The sequence below is a fragment of the Mytilus trossulus genome, chromosome 2 (genome assembly GCF_036588685.1).
Source record: "Mytilus trossulus isolate FHL-02 chromosome 2, PNRI_Mtr1.1.1.hap1, whole genome shotgun sequence".
Classification (NCBI taxonomy): Eukaryota; Metazoa; Mollusca; class Bivalvia; order Mytilida; family Mytilidae; genus Mytilus; species Mytilus trossulus.
Window position 1 is genome coordinate 91,735,607 of NC_086374.1, and position 24,827 is coordinate 91,760,433.

At 31.7% G+C, this 24,827-nt stretch overlaps 2 protein-coding genes across 2 annotated transcripts; both read left to right on the forward strand.

Moving 5' to 3' along the window:
* The first annotated feature begins 4,372 nt into the window (after nt 1-4,372).
* On the forward strand, nt 4,373-5,621 carry LOC134706093 (galactose-3-O-sulfotransferase 2-like). The gene has a single exon (XM_063564801.1). It carries the CDS (start codon nt 4,530-4,532, stop codon nt 5,619-5,621), a length of 1,092 nt encoding a protein of 363 aa, XP_063420871.1. The 5' UTR covers nt 4,373-4,529.
* A 5,672-nt stretch (nt 5,622-11,293) lies between these two features.
* LOC134705527 (uncharacterized) lies at nt 11,294-14,818 on the forward strand. Its single transcript, XM_063564245.1, has 3 exons — nt 11,294-11,457; nt 13,677-13,891; nt 14,662-14,818. The coding sequence occupies exons 1-3, from the start codon at nt 11,372-11,374 to the stop codon at nt 14,763-14,765; spliced, it is 405 nt and encodes a 134-aa protein (XP_063420315.1). The 5' UTR covers nt 11,294-11,371; the 3' UTR covers nt 14,766-14,818.
* Nucleotides 14,819-24,827: the final 10,009 nt, after the last annotated feature.

The window sequence follows — 24,827 nt, forward strand, 5'->3', positions numbered from 1 at the left end:
ACAAATATAGGTCACTGTACGGCCTTCAACAATGACGGCAAAGCCCATACCGCATAGTCAGCTATAAAAGGCCCCGATACGACCATGTAAAACAATTCAAACGAGCCTGAAAACTAACAAGCCTTTTACAACTGATTTTCATAGTTCGTTCTTATGTTGTTCTGTTACGCAACTGTCCCAGGTTAGAGGGAGGATACCAACATCCCGCTAACATGTTAAAACCCGCCACATTTTGCATATATGTGGCCGTCCCAAGTCAGGAGGAGCCTTTATTTCAGTGGTTGTCGTTTGTTAATTAATGTGTTATATACATGTTAGTTTTTCGATCGTTTGTTTGTACATAAATTAGGAATATTTTTCGTTTATCATTTCGGGGCCTTCTATAGCTGACTATCCGGTATGGGCTTTCCTCATTGTTGAAGGTCGTACTGTGGCCGTTTAGCTGTTTAAAATTTCTGTAATGTCATTTTGTCTCTTGTGGAAAGTTGTTTCATCGGCAAGCATATCACTTTTATATATATACATGTATGTACCGTGCAAACTGACGAACAAACGTAGTAAACGTTTTATTCATCCCCACAAACTCAATTTTCATAAGAGATGATAACTTTAAATGAAAATGTTAAACAGGGTCTTGAAAGGGTAAATTTTTCTATGAAAGTTTAAATTTCTATATTAGACTGCTGATCATATTTAGAAGACAATCTTAGAACTTGCCGTGCTAAAAAGCTTGTAAAAAAAATGGAATAATTGATGTAAAGTTATGTTTAACACCTACAGTAAAATGCTTTAAACTGCATTTTCCATATCTGTTAGATACTTATTCATGTAAAAATGCCAAATTCTGAAAATCGATGCCAAAAATGACTCTATCATGACATATATAAGCTAGCGTAATATGGCACCTATGTGTTATAGAAAGCTGTCTGTTTTATTTAAAAGGTAATTAAGCTTTTTAAAACTGAGTACGGACTATAAAGTGGCACCTTGCTGAATTTCTTCAGTAGGAAATGAACTCGAGAATATATCATACAAATTTTCCTACGATATTTCATTAAATAAACTTTTTATTATTTAACTTACATTTTGCCATTCGTATAAATTTCTTACGACGAACAGAACTACTTCAATCATTCACCTCTCAGTTTCATCTTTTCCTTACTTATTTCAATCAGTTTTAAATTTTGTATGCTACCTTATGATAACATGATTTTAATAACTTTTTAAATTTGTTTGCTGGGCATTACCGTAATTTACCAATTATTGATTCGGTAATTTCCGCTAAAAAACGAAGTTTACCGAATGATCTCATCATTCATAAATCTCATCATACATCAATCTCATCATACAACAAAAAACGTATAATGTTGTGAACACTTAATATAATGTTGTGAGCACTTAATATAATGTTGTGAGCACTTAATATAAGGTTGTGAGCACTTCATATAATGTTGTGAACACTGCATATAATGCTGTTAGCACTGCATATAATGCTGTGATCACTTCATATAATGCTGTGAACACTGCGTATAATGCTGATCATTAACATAAGGCAGTCGTGGCGTTCCATAAAATATAGTATTTTTATAGGTCGAAGCGTACGAAATTACCGTAAAAATGTTTGGCTGTTCCCGTTACCTCCTCGAGGAATCTGTGCATTGCATTTCATATTTGATAAGTTTCAAAACTACTAGCAGGATAAATATATGTTGTTTTATAAAAATATAGAGTTAAAGTTTATGTCTAAATGCCTAAATGTATATATTTTAAAGGATAACGATGGAAATAACGTTAATATAAACAGTAAGTCCTTGCGCATGTGTCAAGCATATTTTTTTGTGCTCATTAGAACACGGCTTTGTTAACAAAGCGTAATAAGGACGTCATATTAGAATTGGATTTTGGTACACTAAAAAAATTCTATGAACATTTTTGTTTCAATAAAATAAATCGATTAATGAATTCATCGAAATGGTAAAGGGTAGGTCGGTAAGCACCGATTTTGTCTAAAATGAAAGTGTTCATCCTCAACCTTTATATATGTTATGTATTATCATAAAATACAACTTACATTTCAATATTAAGGATGAACACGAATGCGATGACTTTCGTTTTACACGAAAACCGTCTCAGAAATTCAACTAAAATGCTAGAACTGTGAAGATTTCAGTAATTTAGCATGACTTAATGGTGCTAGTACCCGATATATGCGCATTGTATTGTCAAAACCAGCCCATATTTATGTAGCAGAAGCATTCTACTGTCTTATAGATAACTAAAAGGTAACATTTTAACAATTTTGTAAAACTGCTATATTTTGGGGCCAAAAAGGGGTCTTCCTGAACCTACTCCTTTTAACTCTACCAAGTTTTTATTCACGTCTTACATTTGTTATATATATATACATGCATGGAGAACTATTTTGGAATATAAATAATCAACGAACCGCATAATATAACACCTGTATAAAGTTAAACTAAACTTTAAACCTTTCCCATTGCCATGTTCAGGGAACAATGATTTACAATCTGTGATAATACCTTAATTTGGCATATATTTATAGCAGTTCATTTCATAATGATCTTGTGTTTCAAGTGTCAAGTTGTTTCTAAAACTATTCTAAACCAAAACTTTAATCTGGTACAGGATGGACGGAAGCTCAGATGTGAAAACATAATGTCCGTATACTATCGTAGGCGGGGCATAATGACAAAAATAAAATTGAAAACTGAGGTCATTCAATATTTTCTTTAAATTTCAAGATGTGGCCAAAATGACCTTCCTCAATCTTTACAAATATAGTTACGAAAAATAAAGACATTTACGCCAATTTTATCCTACACATTGATTCTACATAAATTAAGTTTATTGATTCCAATTAATCTTCTCTAATGTCAACTTTTCACCGACACACACTTCTCGTCATTGTTATTCTTCAACTTTCTTCTTTTTCATTCATAAACTTTGAATCTTTATTTTAAAACACCGATAGTCGTACTTGGATAATGGGTTTACCTCTGTTCGCTGGGAATGGGTAAGCATGAAATGTTTTTAAATGAGATGCAGCATTAGCACATAATATCTATTTTTAATTTTGAAGTTTACATAATCATTGAAAAATTGACAAATAAATCTATTATTTAAGTTAAACTTTTCTATAATTTTGATATTATTTGTCCCAAAAGTAATACACTACCATGACTACTTACACTGTAAAAATCATTTTGAGATAGACCAAGTGCGATATTTTTAATTTGAATTTAATGTCTAAAAGAAGCACACTATTGTGTTCTCGGGCCTACTGGCATGATGATATTCTCAGGGACTTATAGTCCATCGACAATGGCATCAACCAAGTGGTTGTAATACCCACCACCTTACATGCTTGTAATGTAATATGATTGTCCATTTCCCTTACTGAAAAAATCAGCCTCCTGCAAACATTTGCTGCAAGTCTGCTGCGAACTTGCTGCAGACTTGCAGCGAACACAGAGTCCGTATTTGCGGCGTGTTTGCACGCTGCAGGTCGGCTGCAAACATAAAAATACGCTGCAGGTCGGCTGCAATTTACCATGTAAATGAATGTTTGCTGCAGACCTGCGGCAAACATATGTATGCAAATTAATCTTTCTCATGCGTGTTTGATGCAAGAACTACATACGTTATACAATAAATTATTGCCATGTTGTGTACACATCATGTTATCTGTGTTACACAGCAAATTCTGAAAAAAATTATGTTACATTCCATACATACAATAATTCAATTTCTTAACCATTTGAAAAATTATCATAGCATAAGTTCATATACTTGGTAATAAGTTAAATTAATTTCAAGTACGTTCTCAAATGAATTATACATGCATGAATCTAAAATTCTAAAAAATGTTTATACAGCTAGTTAAATTAAAATGATCACAAAATTCAGCTCGACTTACAACACAATATTTAGTAAGTTATAATCTTTAAGCATATGCGGGAGTACTGTATATTGCCTTGTTACATATTTGAAAATGTATTTTTATCCTTCATGCTGATATCTTGGGAATGCCGGGAATGAATTTAACAAGTGTATTCTATGATGAATTTGTACTAATCTTTGAAAACTATTCTGTTAATATCAAAACTATAATGCCTCCCTGAACACTTATATATATCATGCCAAAACATCACCATCATTTTCAAATTTCAAATCTTTATCTTGCAGGAATTACGGTTACCAATAGGAATGCTCAGTTGTTTTATCATGTTTATGTAGTTTCTTGCAATGTTCCTGCAAACATATAACATATTGTCAAAGATTTCTGCATTCTAGCTGCGAACATCCCTTAATTAATATATAAATAACTGTTAGTCTTTTATTTCAGCCGTCGTATATTATCATGGTTATGTGTCGCATTCTCAACTCTTGTTATCACATACAACATAAAGGGCTTCAGAAATGGACATATTCAGTTAAATGAAAGGAGTGGTATTCATAAAAAATCGTGTATTGATTTTACCGGATCTAAATTAAAACACTGTGAATACATGGAATATGAGCAGATGATGGCAAATTTTACCGAGCATCAAAATGTGAGTGTCACTGATCAAATAGGAGAGGCTCCAGTGAATCAAAGTATAAGAAATATTGTATATAAACAAGTGGCGTTTCTAAAAATCCATAAAGCAGGAAGTTCAACAGCACAAAACATTTTTTTACGGTACGGATATTCTAGAAATCTATTGTTCGTTCTTTCTAAAGTACGAAAAGAACAATATGATAATGTCATATCTCTTTCGTCATCTCTGAATGAAAACAACACTATAGCGCCACCTATGAATAAAACCTTTGACGTATTATGCAACCATGTACTATATAATAGAGAGGCATTTCAAAAGTATATCCCTGGTAATACTGCCTATATTGGAATTGTTAGAGAGCCATTTGAAATGTTTCTATCAACACTGAATTACTTTCGACCGGCATACATCTTTAACAAGATAAAAGCAATAACTCCCGTTTTGAATTATCTTGTTGATCCTTGGAAGTATGAAAAAGGACTGCCACTTACGTATTCATTAACGAACAACAGAATGGCGCTAGAGTTTGATTTCCCCAAACATCTGTTTGAGACTTATTCAAAAGAAGAAAGCAATGCATACTTATCGAAGTTAAATCAAGAATTCCATTTTGTCATCATCATGGAATATTTTGCAGAATCAGTTGTTATGATGCGAAGACTATTGGGATGGAGTATCAAGGATGTTCTATACGTGAAAAAAAATTCAGCGAAGACATATTCGTTTGTTGATAACACATACCGTTATCTTTATCAGAGATTTGCAAAACTAGATTACGATTTATATAATTTTTACTATATTCAATTGTGGGAAAAAATTAAACTTGAAGGCATCGATTTTCAATTAGAACTCAGTTTCTTTCAGAACCTGAGGAAAGCCGTGGAGGACTATTGTATAAAACATAACCAGACTGTCCGTCCTTATCACGTTCCAGACTCAAAGTGGAGTACAGCCTTTAATGTTACGCGAAAGGACTGTGATTTGTTGTTATTAAATGAGATGAAATTCGTCTCCTTAATCAGACAAAGGCAGCAAAAAAATAGTTCAAATTCTAAATAAAATATAATTTTACTGCAATTTAATGCGTATACACATGTATCACAATCAAATTATATCTTTTATCTGATATATCATCACTTTTATATACAGTTTTACTTAGATAATTTGATTAAAAAACTCTTATGGAAAAAGTAAAATCACAAAAGTACTGAACTTCGAGGAAAATTCAAAACAGAAAATCCCAAATCAAATGGCAAAATCTAATGATAAAACACATCAAACGAATGTGTCAAAAGTTCTTTATGCAGTGTTTGCTAGATAGAATCTATACCATTTTGTATCAATCGTACAGATTTACAATTTTGTGTGTGTCGTTCTTGGGCTTTTTTTTGGTAGTATTTTCTCCAACTTTGGTATGAAATAGCTTTTAGCATCGCTGGTGAGCGTTCTTTGTGAAGGTAAAACAGAAAAAGGGCTTCTGACGCATCAACATTAAAAAGTGTTATTTTCAAACCATTTTGCATTCCCTTCATAATTGAGCTGTCAGTGTTGCAGTAGTAGCAGCAGTAGTAGATTCATTATATTGTATCGTTAGATGATAATAAAATTATCAGAGATACCAGGTTTTTATCGACGACATATCATTTAATGCATTGTTTCACATGTTCTGTGTCTTTCTATTTTTATCTACATTTTATAGGTGAAATTTTTTCTTTTGCTGTAAATATTTATCAAAATATACGAAAAGCCGCATGATGATATCTGACATTGGACTGATCATATCAATTGTCAGGATTAACAGGAAAGAACTGGTAACCAGCTGATGAGAGATTTAATTATTTGTAACATTACACGACTGGGAGGAATCATGGCGGCTTTAGTTTTTCTTGCTATGTTTCTGTCTGTACACACATTAATAGCTTTTACGGATCCTTGTACCTTTTATCCTAAAGGATAAGCTAGTATAATGTAAAGATTAAACCTTACAACAGTTCTGGTAAAATATTAACCACATAAGAAAAAAACCCATAAAAAACAATACAATAAATGACTGAATATTTTTAACTATAAATAAAAATCCGTTTAAGATACTCGTTTTTTCCTCAACTTTTAGGAATAGAAGAAAAGACACACTGCACTGCTACAAATACAAACCCTAATAAACTTAGAAACGGACTATGTTATAACAACTGCACTATTCCCGAATTAGTACAGGACTTTTAAAGAAATTCGTGGATTAAACCTGGTTTGTGGCTAACCAAAACCTCCCGCTTATATGGAAATGTTAAAAGTTAAAAAGAATACAGTACGAATAAATACAAGAACATACAGGACAGAGAAATACAAATTATATAATAGACCGTTTTAGCATCAATGTAAACCACAGAATAACAGCGCACACATAAAATTAATTTACGGTGTATCAGTACCGTGACAGGGATTAAAACCGATATAACTCATAAGCGTAGGATAAAACATATTGTTTTCAAAAAATCATATTGGAATGAAAAAATTTTAATCTCATGAAATCCAAACAGAGAAAGAGCCTCTGTTTGGACATAATGCGTTTTTATGGCTATAATATAAGGGACTACAAGTATCATATAATATGTCGTACCCTACCAATCGTTACTAACAACCCTTTCGACTATATTCCAAAACAAATAAGAAAGAACAGCTCATGATCATAAATTCCGCACAAAGAACTACCATACCATGTTTTTCTTGTTTTCTTGTCTTTCATTTTTGTCTTCTCTATACTAAAGTATGCCATTTTGTTTTTATTTGTTGGGATATTTGTTTTTTTTTTTCAAGATAATTAAGATTATTATACAGTGTTGACTGCTATGCTCCTATTTTTGAATATTTACCTATTATATCTGTTTGTTTTGTTCACACATTGTTGTGAATATTTATGAATTCGATGCGACTGTCATATAAACAAGAGGTCTAGCTAGATAAACATCCAGATCTAATCAACCATTTTCTACATAGTGAAATGTCTGTAATAAGTCAGAAATATAAATCAGTGCTTTTTTTATTCGTTTGATGTGTTTTAACTACTGATTTTTCCATTTGATAAGGGACTTTCACTCGCAATTTACCTACACAAGCACATTGCATCAAAGATTTTCAGCCAAAATAGAGTATAAGAAAGTCTAATCTTAATGTTGTAACAGACAAAACCGTCGTTTGTTCTTGTTCCATATTCCCATACAAATAGTCCTGATGGCCGTAATAAAACCGTAGATTTTGATTATTTAACAATGAACAATTTATAGAGCTGTCATCTAAAGCCCGAAATTTCAAAATTTTCACCCAATCAATTGGAAAAAGAACGTTAGCTATCTAATGCATATATTGGTGAGGACTCTATATAGAATAAGAAGATGTGATATGATTGCCAATAAGACAACTCTCCACAAGAGACAAAAGTTACACAGAAATAAACAGCTATAGGTCACCGTACTGACTTCAACATTGAGCAAAACCCATACCGCATAGTCAGCTATAAAAGGCCTCGAAATGACAATGTAAAACAGTTCAAAGATAAAACTAACGGCCTTATCTATGTATGCCAAGAATGGGTTGAGCGCGAACCAGATGAAATAAAACTTACTATTATGTGATTCGGAAAGGCACGAAAACCATGGACAGACGAATTTCTAACACTTTAAAAAAAAGTCTGAGATTTTAGACTCTTTATTCTCTCTTTAGAAAAATATGTTGTTTTTTAACAGACAAAATCTTCAACAATATTGTTCTCATATATGTAAAAATAACTATTTGGAATTCATAATTAACTGGTGAACTGTTAGTTCCCGATGGTATCACCTACCCAGAAGCCAGACTGACCTTAATCTACGGATATTGCATTATTGAAATTTGCTGTAACAAAATATTTGGAACTATTACAACTCCCCCCCCCCCCCCCCCAAAAAAAAAAAAAAAAAACCAACCAAAACCTCTGATTATTGTTCAAATTTGTCTATTCGTTTTATCCTTTTTGGATTTATCACCAAATCTGAAAATACCAAATCATCCAAGAATCAGGAGATTTGTTTTTGTTTTGTTTTAGATAACTACAATCTCTTGATTTCAGACTAGATATACAAAATTCAACCTAATCCTGAAAATTAGCGTTACATATCGGTGATTATCCGTGTCGTCCTGTCTAAATATTCTTTTTTTCAAAAGACTCGCTATTAACTCTACCCCTTCTCGAAATGGTGGCCTTAAACAATATAGCTATGACGTATATCTAATCAATTAAATGTGGATCCTTAAATATTTAATTATAACTCCAAATCATCAACTGTAAGCATTACAATTTTACAGAAATATTAGATCAGTTCGTTTTGTTACCATTTATAACGACATTATCAATTTACAATTGAGAGATCGAGTCGACTACGTTTTCTTATTAAATAGTGTTTTTTATACAAAATAGTTATCTTAGAATACAATCCAAACTCACAAAGAGGCAGAATTCAGAGAAGATGGAGATGTTCTGTCACTCAAACACCCACATTTAAGCAAGTGGTTTCATCTCATTTATCCCAGTAAGTTTGAAATTAAGGATACGATAGGAAATAAAAGTTCAACTGTTAAATTGATAATATCTTGATATGCTATAAATACTTTCATTATTTATCATAAAGTTGATTAAAATTGAAACAAGATCAGAAGAGGGTTACACAATTATGTCCAGTTTAACATGTATAAAACATACTGATAATTCAATTAAGCAATATCAATTAAATAGTAATGAATATGAACATCATTTAATATAATCAGAAAAAAACTACATTTAAAGCACAACAGAGAAAAAGAAAATGAAAGAAAGTTGTTCAATTTGCACCGACCTTTTTTAATTTATTATACAACACACTCTTTATTCTCCACACACGTGACAGTTTACATTTCCAAATCAATAAATTGACATAAGAAGATGTTGAAAGACCGCCAATGAGACAACTCTCTGTCCAAGTCACAATTTGAAATAAACATGTATCCACTAATATGTGTACACTGTTGAGGTTTATTTCTAACATTTCTCATTTTTCATTACCCATGTTTATGATGCTTTTCATTATTGTGTGATGAGAATGTAGACTTTGATTTTTTTTTATGTTTGATGAATCATCAAATTTCAGTAAAGTGATTATCTTTAATATTGAATATTTAACGCCATTTATGATGATAATACGTACGTTGCAGGTAAATTCACTGCATTTATTGTATTTTTTATTAACAAAGACTGAAAAAACACGTATTCAGCTTTCGTGTGATCAGATTATTGTATACTTCTGTTTCGCCAGATTGTATGTACGTTTCTGATAGCAGATTTATACCCATACCAAAAAATGAAACAGAGAACGTTGTCATTGCGCCATCTTGTTTAAAGGGAACAATAGACTGGAATTATCCTAGGGGTGCACTAAACGTACTGTTTAATGAATCTGAACCATACAGTTTGTGTCTTACTGACTGGGTTGTAGGGAATGCATTTACTATCTATAACAATTCGTTTGGCAAAATGACACAGTTGAAAATGCTCTCAACAGGTAATACAGGCAGAGTATATACCCCCAATTCGAGCATATTCAAATTGTTCAATATTTTGTTGATCTTCTACTAGTATAAATGTTGAATGGACACGAAATTATAAAAGTACATTGTAACTCCAGCAAGTCATATTTCGTTGGAATAATGAAAAAAAAAGTTAGAACAAAATACGTTTGAAGTAATGACTAAGGTTGTAATTTCCTAAGACTTTTGGCTGTTAAAGATTTTTTGGTTTTGATTTGTATCCTGATTTTATCAAAGGAAGATAAAGAAGATATCAAGTGACAATGAAATACCACAAAATAGTTCAAAAATCATCATTAGTAATGTTTTGGAAAAAAATGTATGGTACTGAATTTTCGCCCTACACGTTATCTGCAAAACATCCAATACTCGACGCCAAAAGTTATAAAAGCCAAAACATTTGAATCATTTCTGTGTCCTGCTTAAACTCTACAGTATTGAAAGCGCCGATAAAACATACATATATATCATTTTCACCTTATACTATTATCGCAGGAAAAGAATTGACCAAACCACTGTTAATGCAAAACAATGTTATGTTATATATGATTATGTATAAGGATGTATTAAAAATAAAAGTTTTAACACAAAAACTCAATCAGCTAGGTAAATTTATGAAGTCTTAACTTAAACCTTATTTTTTTAGAAACTCAATGTATTCAAAGTAATGGACACCATGCAGTGTTAAAATTTAACGCACCACCTGGTCAGAGATACATGGGTGGATTCACCTTCGAAATAAAATAATAAAACAATTTGGAAAAATGAACCAAATTGATTCCCAATCCACTATTATTATTATTATTATTATTATTATTATTATTATTATTATTATTATTATTATTATTATTATTATTAGACCGGTAATACACATTGTATTCTTAGTTATGATCTTAACAATTACCTGTTTTACTTTTGAATTTTACCGGTAACCGATTGAAAATTGATCAAATATATCAGATACGAATCGGCGTTTTTCATCTTATAAATTGTTTGTACATAATATATCTATTTGTGTAGTTCTTTTTGCCATTCCATTGTCGTTGCTCGTGACCGTTTTTCGGTTGCTATTGGAATTCATTGTACATGTTGAAATACAAATAGCCACACGATAATATCTGACTTTGGACTGATCATATCAAAGGTCATGATGAACAGGAATTAACTGATAACGGGTCTGATAAGAAATTAGGAATATTATACGACTAAAAAGGATAATGCAGACTAAAATCTTTTTTGCTACGTTTCTATCTGTACAAACAGTAATAGCTTTTCTGGATCCGTGTACCGTTTATCCTAAAGGGTAAGCTAGTATAAATAGTAAAGATTAAACCTTTTACTAAATTTACAAAAACAAAAACAAATTACTAAATATCTATCTATGTATATTTTTTTTTATATTTCATAGTGATAAGAAAGATTGTGAATATTTTTGTTTGAACTAAATATGCTATTGCTATAAACATTTATGTTTTTATCAGTTCTAATATATTTTGTGACGAACATATCATTATTGCTGTCTTGATATTTTAAAGTAATGTATAAAAAATGTAAAGCGTGTTCTGTCTTTTAAACCTGTATTTTACTCTTCATACCATTTCATGCCATTCAATTGAAGAATTCGTATCAAGAACTTTTCAAGAAATTTTTATATTACAGTTCAAAATGAATGTATGAGTCGCTTTTAACGTGTATTGCATGATTTATATTACTTTTTTCGACACCTTTTTTTTTAATTGTATCTCTGAAAACACAAATGCAACACATAGAAGACTTTAAGATACTGTTCAAGAGAATCAAGATGCACACAAAATTTGTTAATCATCAAAATAGTTCCCAATCAAATATACTTCAATTGAAAAGGAGAAAAAGTCATCTAGCAAAATCCGTTCCATGGCTTAAACATTTAATTGAATTTATGTCGGGTGATGCATGTATTTCATATAATACAAAATAAAGTGCAATTACAAAAAAAAACGTTATCTGAGAAAAATTCAAAACTGAAAGTCCCTAAACAAATTGCAAAATCAAAAGCTCAAATACATCAAACGAATGTGTAACAACTGTCATACTACTGAATTGGCATTTAGTGAGAAGAAATTGTATATTTAACCTGGTTTTATAGCTAACTAAACCTTTTTACTGAGTGACCATATTTCAGCAATTTTGAAATAACTGTGGATGCCTTAGCTACATTGCCGCTATATCGAGCACTTCGATTTATGACTTTTAAAACGATATACTACTTTATTTACCCAGTTGTACATGTAAGTTGATAATTCGGCTTTGCCAATTTGTAATCTTGGGTTTTAAAAGTACGACATATGGCTTAGATAAATCAATTGTTTATATGACATTAGTTACACATTTTTTTCTGTACAAAGTCCGACTTTTTCGACTAAGATTTGCTCGTTGTTTGTCTAAATTTGTAGTCGGATGTACCTATATCTATTGTTTATGGTAATTAGTAGTTATTACTTTCTTATACTTATGTCAGATCCCAATCTTTTATAATCTAATCAACTTTCATTCCACTTGCAGTTTTTATTCCCAGTTTTATACCTAGAAATGTAAAAAGTAAAATCACAAAAATAGTGAACTCGCCTGTTCATCAATATTCTGAACAGAAACAATTATTTTTTTCTTCAAGGATAAAACTTGAAAAATGGGTCATGTTTTATTCTCATGCCATTTGACACATTAACCAATGACTTTCAAATACAATGAAATATTAAAGAAAATATTATCTCTAAATGATATACAAAACTTCTGTGTTGTTGGTTGTGTTTTTTTTTTGGGGGGGGGGGGGGCTTTTGTTTTTTAAACCAACTTCAAATATTTTATTGCATAAACATCCTTTAGCGCTACAGAAATTTCCTCTATGTGTTGTTGAGGAGAGTCATAATTATTCTTAAATCATCGTCTACAATACAAATATAGTCCTGCAGTTCATGATGTACTCGAAGTCATTACATCGTAAACAATGATCGATGTTATAAGATTTGAGATAAATACCAGGAAAATCAATTTCAGTTATGAAACCGATTGATGCTGTTGACTTGAATAAGGTAAAACCGGGACCTGAGTTTTGGATGCATTTTCAACTCATTCAAATTCCAGCAATATTGTTTTCATATTTAAATTGACTGAAAACAATATAGGTTGTAGCGCTATATTGCATGTACGATAAAAAGGCAATTTCTGGCTCAGTAATTTTTTAGTTTCCAAAGAAGCCCACTATGAGGCACTATATATGCTAATAAACGGCTGCAGTTGAAGCAATGCATCGCTATATTCTTGTTCCATCATGGTAGTTTTAGTTTATAGATAGAAATTATTTAGTGTTGGTTTCCAAATAGGTCTATCATTAAACACCATGTAAGATGATATACAGCTGCAGGTGAGGCCATGTATCGCTTTTATTATTAATGATTATATCTAGAAAATATTTATGCTGCCATTTCGTTATTAGGTTTATTCTTCTTCTTTTTCTCCGTATTACTAGAGTTATTATTCTTGCAGATTTATACCGAAGAATGAAACAGAGACCATAGTCATAACGCCATCTTGTTTGAAAGGAATTATAGATTGGAATTATCCAAGGGGTTCACTAAAAGTTCTGTTTAATGAACCTAAACCATACAGCTTGTGTCTTATTGACTGGCTTGGAGGTGATGCGTTTACCATTTATGACAATTCATTTGGCAAAATGACACAGTTAAAAATGCTTTCATCAGGTAATGTAGGCGCATTGTATTTTTTTTAACCAACATATATATAGATTCTGAAATATGTTTATGTTAACGAGTGATAAACGTCATATATTAATTTATTCACGAAATCAGTAATTCCAGTCAGTAGATTTGTTTATTGCACATATTGACAAGTTTAAACTTAAATAAAACATAGCATTCTAAAACCGGATAATGAAGACCAAACTTTTAATTTCGTCATGCAATTTGACCTTTGCATTTTGTTCTAGTTTTTCGGACCTTGTGGTATTTGTGTCCGTCTTATACTCTTTAACATTTTATAAAGAAAAGGGGAGATAAAATATCAAGGTGGCATCAAACCACCATTATTATTTGGTTATAATCGCCATTTTATCTCTCCAATAATTTATGTTACTGATTCTTGTACACTCGGCACGTATTCTGAAATAACCTCCAACATGTCCAATAGATATATATGTTCAAGGACAAAAGTTTGGAAACCCATTAATAATAAAAGGCTGCAAATATGTAAGTGTCTCTTAGATTGCACACTACACTTAAGTTTAATATTAGTTTATTGAAACAAAAGTAATGAAGTAGACCACCGATAATGTATTCATTGTAAAATCTTGTCATCATAAACTCTGGCTAGTTCTAGGAAAATGTTTGAAAAATTTATTGACCATCGAGAATTAATTATGAGATATACATCAATGAAACATAAACCAAAAAAATGTATAACCCTTTAAGATATGCATTTATCAGGTCTTATCATAAATCCTTACTATTTACAGAGAATCAATGTATTCAAAGTAATGGAAACCATGCACAGTTGAAGGTTGAAGCACCACCTGAGCAGAGATACATGGGAGGATTTACCTATGAAATAAAATATTAGAACATTTTTCAAATTTAAAATTCAGTTATTAAAATCACAAATCTTTGGATGTATTCAATTTTCGTTCTATTATAATTATAAATAGCAAAACTAGATACATTACTTTTATGCCCCATTTATGCCGCATTTATGGGCATTATGTTTTATGGTCTGTGTGCCATTCGTTTGTCCGTTCGTTCGTCTGTCCGGTGTTCGTCTGTTTGTCCGTTCGTCTGTCTGTGCCGCTTCAGGTAAAAAAATTTGGTCAAGGTAGTTTTTGATGAAGTTGAAGTCCAAACAACTTGAAATTTGGTACACATGTTCAATATGATATGACCTTTCTTATTTTAATGTCAAATTAGAGATTCCCCCCATTTTTACGGTCCACTAAACATAGAAAAGAATAGTGCAGCTGGGGCATCCGTGTACTTAGGACAAATTCTGTTTATATTATATGATAATGCTTGTACCAACGCCTACATAGAATTAAGCGTATGTTACATTGGTATGATTCCGTGGATGGAAAGACAAAATTTCTTCAATGTGAGGCAAATAGTGTACTTTATTCTGATGTTTCGGGTGAGCTTTAAATAAAATCAAAAAATATTTAAAAGAAAAATCAAAGAACTCAATAAACAATATGTAGATTTTTTTTATTTTGAGATGACAAACTTCTTTGATGTAGTTTAATTATTGAAATTGGTCAAGAAACATCTGGCCTGTGTATCTAAAAAGTTGTAAACACAATAGGTAGTCGACGTCTGCCATTTCTTGAGGCAACTGAACTGTAGTTATCAAAGCTTGTATAACTGAAAAGGGGCCATTTAATGCAACATGTTCACGCTTTTCTTCTATGCGTTCATTACTTAGTTAAACCATTAATTTTGTTTTAAGTATGTGTGAGATCTCAGTAGTATTATTTGAAGAGTTCCAAATGGTGAAGTTGAAATCATCCCTTCGTAAATTTTACGGACGCCATCACAAGTTGGTTGACCGTTATGAAATAACCGTTTCACAAATGATATCGGCTATGTTCCTTACGTCGTAACTACAATCCCCTTCCCTTTCATAAATGTGACCTACCGAATTAGACTATTTACTGGATTTGTTATCACATAAGCAACACGACGGATGCCAAATGTGGAGCAGTATCTGCTTACCCTTCCGGAGCACCTGAGATCACCCCTGGTTTTAGGTAGGGTTCGTGTTGTTTATTCTTTAGTTTTCTATGTTGTGTCATGTGTACTATTGTTTGTCTGTTTGTCTTTTTCATTTTTAGCCTTGGCGTTGTCAGGTTGTTTTATATTTATGAGTTTGGCTGTCCCTTTGGTATCTTTTGTCCCTTTTTTAAACCTCTTTTCAGTTAAAACAAAACGTATTTCATTTATATCTCGATAGTCCATTATAAAAACTGCAGATGGTGGTGTTTATTTAAGAAATTATGTAGTTCTGTGGATACTGTCTCTACTTGGAATATCAAAGGATCAATTAAGGATTCACAGAAAGGTCACGTATATTCAGGATATTTTCTTTATTAAAAAAAAATCTACTATATTATATTTTTGAAGGAGTATGACATCTAGGTTGAACGTACACTGTGGTCCGTGTGGATATGAGGACATAACAAAGAACGTAAAGAAATGGTGTACAAATTGTGAAGAGGGGTTTTGTGGAGAATGTGAGAAATCTCATAGGTCAATGACAGTTACTAGAGTTCACAAGATGATTTCAATTGAGGATTATCGTCAAATCGAAGACATTACTGTAAATATGAATTGCCAGATTCATGATAAAATCTATACCTATACTGCAAGAAACACGATATTGCAGTATGCGTTGTCTGTATTCCATTTGCACATAAAATGTGTTCCAGGTCTGATATTATCTCCATCGACGAAGCATCAAAAGACGCAAAATCGAGTGCTCTCTCCGAGAAGAAACAATCTCAAAAACATTATACGACGTCAAGCATTGTATAAACGACCGAAAAAACGCTCTGATAAATGTTAACATGTGAACAAAGATGAACAAACAATGAGAAAAGCGATTGCAGATACGCCAATGAACCTGAATAAATACTTAGATGAACTCGAGAGAAAACTGATTCTAGAATCACTATTCAAATATAGAAACTGTAAATCGCAATATCTAAAACTTTTAAATGAATTGCATCAAAAAAAGAAAGAGATAGAAAGCATTAGACAGCTTAAAATGAAATGCTTTGCGTCTGACCTCCAGGTGTTTTTAGGAACACGTGAATTGAATAAAACAATAACTGAAGGGAATATTTCGCTCAAACAAAAGATAAGACATCATAAGAATAACAGAATGGAATTAGAATTACATCATGTGATTAGTTCTTTGATCAAGGAAGTAAGACAGTTTGGAGAAATTAAAGTTACTGAATCTAAAACGCGCCTACAATTTAAAGATGCAAAGCTCGACCAGGCTCAGATACAGATATACGGATCGATGCAAAATGGTAGTAATATAAATCTGCAGCTGAACCAGATGTTTGATATCAAAGGATCAGGGGAACCAATAACTGGCTGCGTCATTTTATCTGATGGCAGAATTATAATTGCAGACTATTGTGGTAGTGGTAATTTAATGGAATACAGTGACAGTGGAAAACATATTCGTGACATTCCTGTCTCTGATAAACCGTTCGATATTACCGCCGTCGGTACCGACCGTATTGCTGTGATATTATCTCCATCGACGAAGCATCAAAAGACGCAAAACAATCGAGTGCTCTCTCCGACTTAGAAGAAACAATCTCAAAAACTTTAGACGAAGTCAAGCATCGCATAAACGACCGAAAAAACGCTTTGATAAATCTGGACAAAAATGAACAAACTATTAGAAAAACGATTGCAGATACGCGAATGAACCTGAATAAATACTTGGATGAACTCGAGAGAAAACTGATTTAAGACTTACTATTCAAACATGCAAACTGTAAATCAAAATATCTAAAACTTCTTAATGAATTGCAACAAAATGAGAAAGAGATAGAAAACCTGAGACAGCAGACACTTAAAATGAAATGCTTCGCGTCTGACCTCCAGGTGTTTTTAGGAACACATTAATAAAATAAAGCCATAAAAAAGGGATTGATTCGCTCAAACAAAAGATAAGAAATCACTCGAAAAACAGAATGGAACTAAACATACATCACGTGATTGGTTCCTTGATGAAGGAGGTAAAACAGTTTGGAGAAATTTAAGTTATAGAATCTAAAACTCCCCTACAATTAAAAGATGCAAAGATCGAACAGGCTCATATACAGATACATGGATCAATGCAAAATGTTAGTAATATAAATCTGCAGATGAACCAGACGTTTGATATCAAAGGATCACGGGAACCAATAACTGGCTGCGTCATTTTATCTAACGGCACAGTCATAATTGCAGACTATTGTGGGAGTGGTAAGTTAATGGAATACAATTATAATATAATAGCGTACGGGAAAAGGTACAATGTAGTATTGACTGTTATGGAATCTCTTATCAGGACCAGAAATTGTATGTTGTTGTAGACCCACAAGGCATATATGGACTTGAATGGCGAGACATTAAACACAATCGAAAAAAAGAATTTTCAACTGTGTATAGTATCACAACGACCAGAGATAGGATATACTATGTAAACCAGGACAATGATGCAGTACACTGCTGTAGTATGACAGGACAAGAAATTTGGGTATTCAAGGATCCATCCATATACACGCCGAGAGGTATAACAGTGGACAATAATCAGAACGTATTTGTCGCTGGGCTCATGTTGAACTGTCTGACCGTAATACAACATGACGGCAAAAATAGCAAGATCCTACTTACTGATCATAATGAACTTCATTATCCGAAGGCAGTGTATTACAACAAAAAAAGGAAGCTTATCTGTTTTGGAAACAAGACAGGGAGCATTGCAGTATACCAAGTGTCGTAAAAAAGCAAAATAGAAGTACTTAGTATGTGTAAGAATTGCCTTACATTACGTACACTAAATTATGTTGCAAAGTTTTAAATACAAAATATTTTCCCATTGAATTGAATATATTTATGCTAGTAAATTCATTGTCCACAGTTTGCAAATGGAAGTGTCTATATAACATCCCTAGTTTGACCATACTATCTGCCTGGATAAATTGATGGCAGGGACTATTGAGATAAAAAAAACATAATTCTATAATAGCTCTAGAAAATTACTGAGCACAATCTTCGATTATCCTTCATCAGTGTACAAAAATTTAAAACGAACAGGATAAAGAGTAAACTAAATAAAATGATTTTATGGATACAATAGAGAACCATTATTAGGCACAATAACATTCACGTATACAAACTATGATGTCTACATTCTGTAATAGACAAAACATAGTATAATGATCACCCCTAGTTTTTTGATGACGTTCGTGTTGCTTAGTCTTTAGTAGAAATTGGCAAATTCGTGACGAGACAACTATCCAACAATGAGAAAAAAAACTGGCTTATTGTGTGGAAACTAGATTGTGAGTAAACTATGATTAGCTATCCATAGAAACTATGACCTTGACTTATAAAATCTTATAAATCGTTGGCTTTCAAATATTCGGCTTTGAGTGTTTCTGATGATGGTAAATTTAGAAAAAAAGTCATCGGATGCTAAAAATAATACATCGTGGTTTACAGCACGTGGTCTATACCTCTAATTATTGACTATATGTATCCCAGGGTAACATCAGCTCAGTAGTAAGTTCTTCCAGCAGGATGATTTGTTTGGTTTCTAAAAATGTCTGTTTATAACTTTTGAAATTATAAAGAAAAAGTAAAATAACAAAAATAATGAACTCCTGGGAAAATTCAAAACGGAAAGTCCCTTATCAAATGGCAAAATCAAAAGATTTAAAATATCAAAAGAATGGACAACTGTCATATTTCTAGGCATTTTCTAATGTAAAAAATAATAGATTGAACCTGGTTTCATATCACTTAACATATGACAGTCGCATCAAATTCTATTATATTGACAACGATGCGTTAACAAAACAGACATAATAGGTAAAATTGTCAAAAAAGGGGTACAGCAGTCATCACCGTGTCACCTAAACAAACAAATATTAAAAAGAAAGATGCACAAAAAGCAAATATCAAATTTTACAACCACGTTCATTGCTGGCTAATTTTTTGTATTTTATGTATGTATGTTAAACATAAACAATGCTGGAACTCCCTAAGGAAATTAAGTTGACTTTTTTAATGTCATTTTTATACATAAAGCTCTTCAACTGCTTCTTTTCTTATACTTCGATGGCTAACAAATAATCGGCTTTGCACGTTGTTGACGAAGATAAATCCAGAAAAACCTCTTCGTACGCATATAACTAGTTGTTTTCATTTTCTCTAATAGATGTCTTACCATACGTTCAAACACTTTTTAAATCTTTTTAATTCTACTACGAACTGGAATTACTTTCTCACTTTGTTCCATCGATTTTGCACAGATGAGTCCTTGACATTTGAGAAGTTGACAAAACAATGGACAGGACTATTTTTTATTGATACAATATTTTTTTTAACTTACATTGACAACAATATTGCATCTTTAAATTTCTATTTCTAGAAAGACAACTACAATTAGCATCTGGAAACCAACTTTAACTGAAGTTACGGTGAACTAACTAAATATACAGCTTAGCAACGGAAACTTCGGATAAAACCCGGAGACCATTAAAATATGTTTTATGGCTTTCAGGAATCTTAAACAAATCATATCAAAACTAATGAATTGCTTTACTTGATAGATTAAAATTATGGTGAACTTCAAAATACTTTTTGTTTAGACAAAGGGAATCAACTGTTAAATGTTGCTAATAATTAAACTGTTTATTGGTTATAAATCAATTTATCTTTTATTTGTATCTGTTCTTTTAGCCTCAAAGAAGGTATATTGTCCGTCGAAGATAATTTTTTTTCGTGTGATTCGGTCCAGTCGGACACTATACCTGCTGTAAGCCTATTCATTTTATCAGATTTAAACTTTTTGTCACCTTTTAAAAACTACTCTGAAATTGTGCTTATATATAACAATATTTTGTTCAAACAATTTAACTGATATCTTATTCCGAAGGAATATCATGATATTTAATGTAAGTTACATCAGCTGTGTGTGAAACCTATATACTAGTTAACAAAAGAAACGATACAAGGTAATGCATATTTTATTATTCTTAATATATTTGATTAATAACCTTCAAGTAATATAAACGTTAGATCGCTTACCATGCAATTTTTCATCTACCATTTATTTACGGAGGACATAACTCTTGTATCGTCCAAGACCTAGTTGTTGATGTGAATGTTTTCAATGCAATTCTCAAAAGAATAAATATTTCCAAGGGAAAAAATAATTGATCGGCACCGATTTATGAATTTGTTCAAGGCATTACTAAAATAATCATTTGTATGACTTTGATAAAAATCTGAAAGTGCATCGGCACAAAACATTTTCTAATGCTACGGATATTTTAGAAATCTACTGGTTGTTATTCCTAGAAAGCGAAAGGTCAAAATGCTAATGTGATTGTTAACTTTTCGACTCTATGTAACAATACTTTTCCGCTACCTCTGTCGTATCATTTTACTGTCTACTTGTAATAGAAAAGCATTCTTAAAGCAACTCCGGTTTTGAATTGTCTCGTTGACTTAAGAATTAGAAAAAAAGGACGGCCACTTACGTTTTCATTCACGAACAATAAAATGGCAAAAGAGTTCAATTTTAATAAACATCTACTTAAGACCTATGAAATAGAAGAAGCGATACATATTTATCAATAGTTAAATAAATGATTCTTTTTTATAGTCATGAAATATTCTGCAGAATAATTATTATGGTCAGAAGAATAATGGGATGAAGTATCCATGGTATCCATGATGTACTATACTAGAAAAAGAATTCAGCGAAGGCAAATTTGTTTGTTGATGACACATATCTTTATCTTTATCAGAGTTTAGCAAAACTAGACTACCATTCATACAATTATTTCTACCTTCAAATGTGGGGAATTTATTTTCTGATAAAACTCAATGTCTTCCAGAACCGTAGGAAAGCGGTTTAGGACTATTGTAATGCACATACATAAACTATCCAATATATTTGCCACGCGCCTCAATGTGGAATCAGTATTTTAGGTTACGCTGTTGATTTGTTGCTATAAGATGAGATTAAATTGAGTCCTTAAGGTGATACCTAACACTTTCACTAAAATTAACTTGGCTCGTTTAATTTTCATAAAACTTTAGCAAAGCATTCACTTTGACCCTTTGACCAAAATATAAAATTTTCAAAAAATTTGAACCAACCGTTTAATCAGAAAAAATACACTGGTTAAATAGCAGTTTGACGAACACTTATTTTGATCAAGGTAGCAGGTACCAGTTTTGGTGTACCAGAACATGTGTCCCACGCAGAAATTTTGTTATAGTAAAGCATTGAGGTATATAATTGCATCATGTGGACTAAAAAAATAATTGAATGTAAATTCTAGGCTAGTGTACTACACAAGTAAGTAGTTGCATACACAGGTTGGGGATTTCCTTCACACATGGGTCCAATCAGATATCAAAATTGTGGTCTCCTCACTTGACGGCATCCAATCAAAGTAGTGAAAATATTCATTTTTTTGTAAACAAAAATATCTTGAAATTTTGATGGTAGGGATAGGTTCGGACAAGGCTCTAATTCACTAAATATCCTTTATCTCTTGAATTTTGCCTAAAATTCTTGCCGGCTTTTAGCAGGATTCTGCAGGTTAGCAATAGATTGGTATCAGAGCATCACATTTTTTGCCTTATTTACAATGCATTTATAAAATTTTAAATCTCCATGCTGGACAGACACCCACATTTAAAGGTTTTCTATATATTTACATAAGCACGCACACATCTTGGTTCCTTGAAACCATACACTTTATTTGTATATAAGCTTGAATAAATTTTCAAGAAAATAAAATCATAAATCCATGAAATTCTAAAGATTTATTGTAAAATAACTGGTTTCTGCCACCCAAACGTTCTGCTGATTTTACAGAGTTATCTCCCTGTAGTGTTAGGTACCACCTTAATCAGACAAATGCAGCATAAACATAGAACACGTTAAAACGAAAAATCAATTTACTACAATTGTATGCGTATATATAATCCAATATACTTTAATTATATTTTTCAACATTTTATATCATTTCCAAAATCTTATTTATAATCGACTGATCGAGGCCTTTTAATAATTCAATTTGTAGTCATACTTACATTAATGAGCCGTTTTTGATATTATGTTAGTTTATCTAAAAAAATGTAACGAATACAAAAATCAGGCATATATTTTTAGTATTATACAAAATATATAATATTTTATGCATTATTTATCTATCTAACTTTTTGCTGTCTTTATTTTTTCTCTTTTCTCTTCGTGTTTTTGTTTTATAATATTTATCTGAATGTAAAACTAGTAACATAATTACATCTGACATTGACCTGATCATGCCAATTGTCAGGATAAACAAGAAAGAACTGACAACGGTCTGATAAGAATTCGTAACATAATTTCTATACAACCAAAAGGAATCATGGCGACAATATTCTATCTTGCAATGTTTTTGTCCTGTTTACAGCCGGCAATATCTTTTATGGATCCTTGCACTTTTTATCCTAAAGGGTAAGGCAGAAAAAACACCTAATATAAATTTTATGTAAACTCATAAAAGAAAAAAAAAATCACTTTTTTTTTATTTACATTAAAATTAAATGTATTTGTATTGAACATCTTCCGTCAATAGAGTGGTAACACAGTTTGGAAAAGTGTTTTTTGAAATGACATTCAATTGATATGAAATTTGTTGGTAATTGTTTGTAATACTTTTTGTGACACCAAAATCGTGTTTGCTGATTAAACTATCTCAGTTTAAGTTATATTTAAAACGAAAATGAAAAATTACGATCAATCAACGTTATCTCGTTTTAACTTCAACATTCTATCATAATTTAACAACGATAATTCTGCAACATTCTATCGCTATTTTGTTAATCATAATCACAATTTGTAAACAAGACCAATACAGATGGGCAAATATGAACAGACATATAACCATTTTTAAAGCATCAAAGAGACGAAGAAGACAACAGAAATATGTCAAATGTGCGCAGATTTTGAGAAAACACTTATGCTTCGGCCCTCGCAGATTTTTACGCACCAATAAAAATTTAAACTATTGAAATATAAAATTAATTGTTGAAGATCGGTTTAAATATGATCAATTAATTTATATAAACATATTCATATTGCTTATAGTTCTTATGTAATGAAAACTTTTCTTTCTAAATACTGGAACTATTAAGCGCTATATTACGTGTTTGACAAAAAAGAAAATTTCAGTTTCTGATGGTGTTTGGTATTGCTTTCCAAATAGTTCAAATATGAAGCGCCGTGTAAGCTAACATTCCTTTTTAATTTACAGGACAATCCATTCATTGATTGCCGTTTAAATTAAAATGAATTGAAAAAACGTTATTCTGCTATATAGAATCAGCTGTTTTTAGTACTATTTCTTATATTCAGTAGTATAATTGCAGATTTATACCAAAGAATGAAACAGAGAACGTTATCATAACGCCATCTTGTTTAGAAGGAACCATAGACTGGAATTATCCAAGGGGTGCCCTGAAAGTATTGTTTAACCAACCTAAACCATACAGCTTGTGTCTTACTGACTGGATTGGAGGCGGTTCCTTTACCATCTATGACAATTCTTTTGGCAAGATGATACACTTGAAAATGCTCTCATCAGGTAATGTATACATAATATATATCCTTTCTAACCTTTCACCCATTTAAATTGTTCAACATGTATGTTGAAACAAATATAAATATCAAAAGGAAATGAACTATGCAAGAACAATGTACTTTTATTAAGTCGGGTTTTTAAAGCAATGGTTGATTTCATTAAAACAAAAGGAGTGATTAGTAAGTATAAGCTTGTAATGAGCGTAGTGTATACCTTTTGGATATACAAAGGACAATTGAACATAAATTATAATTGTGTTA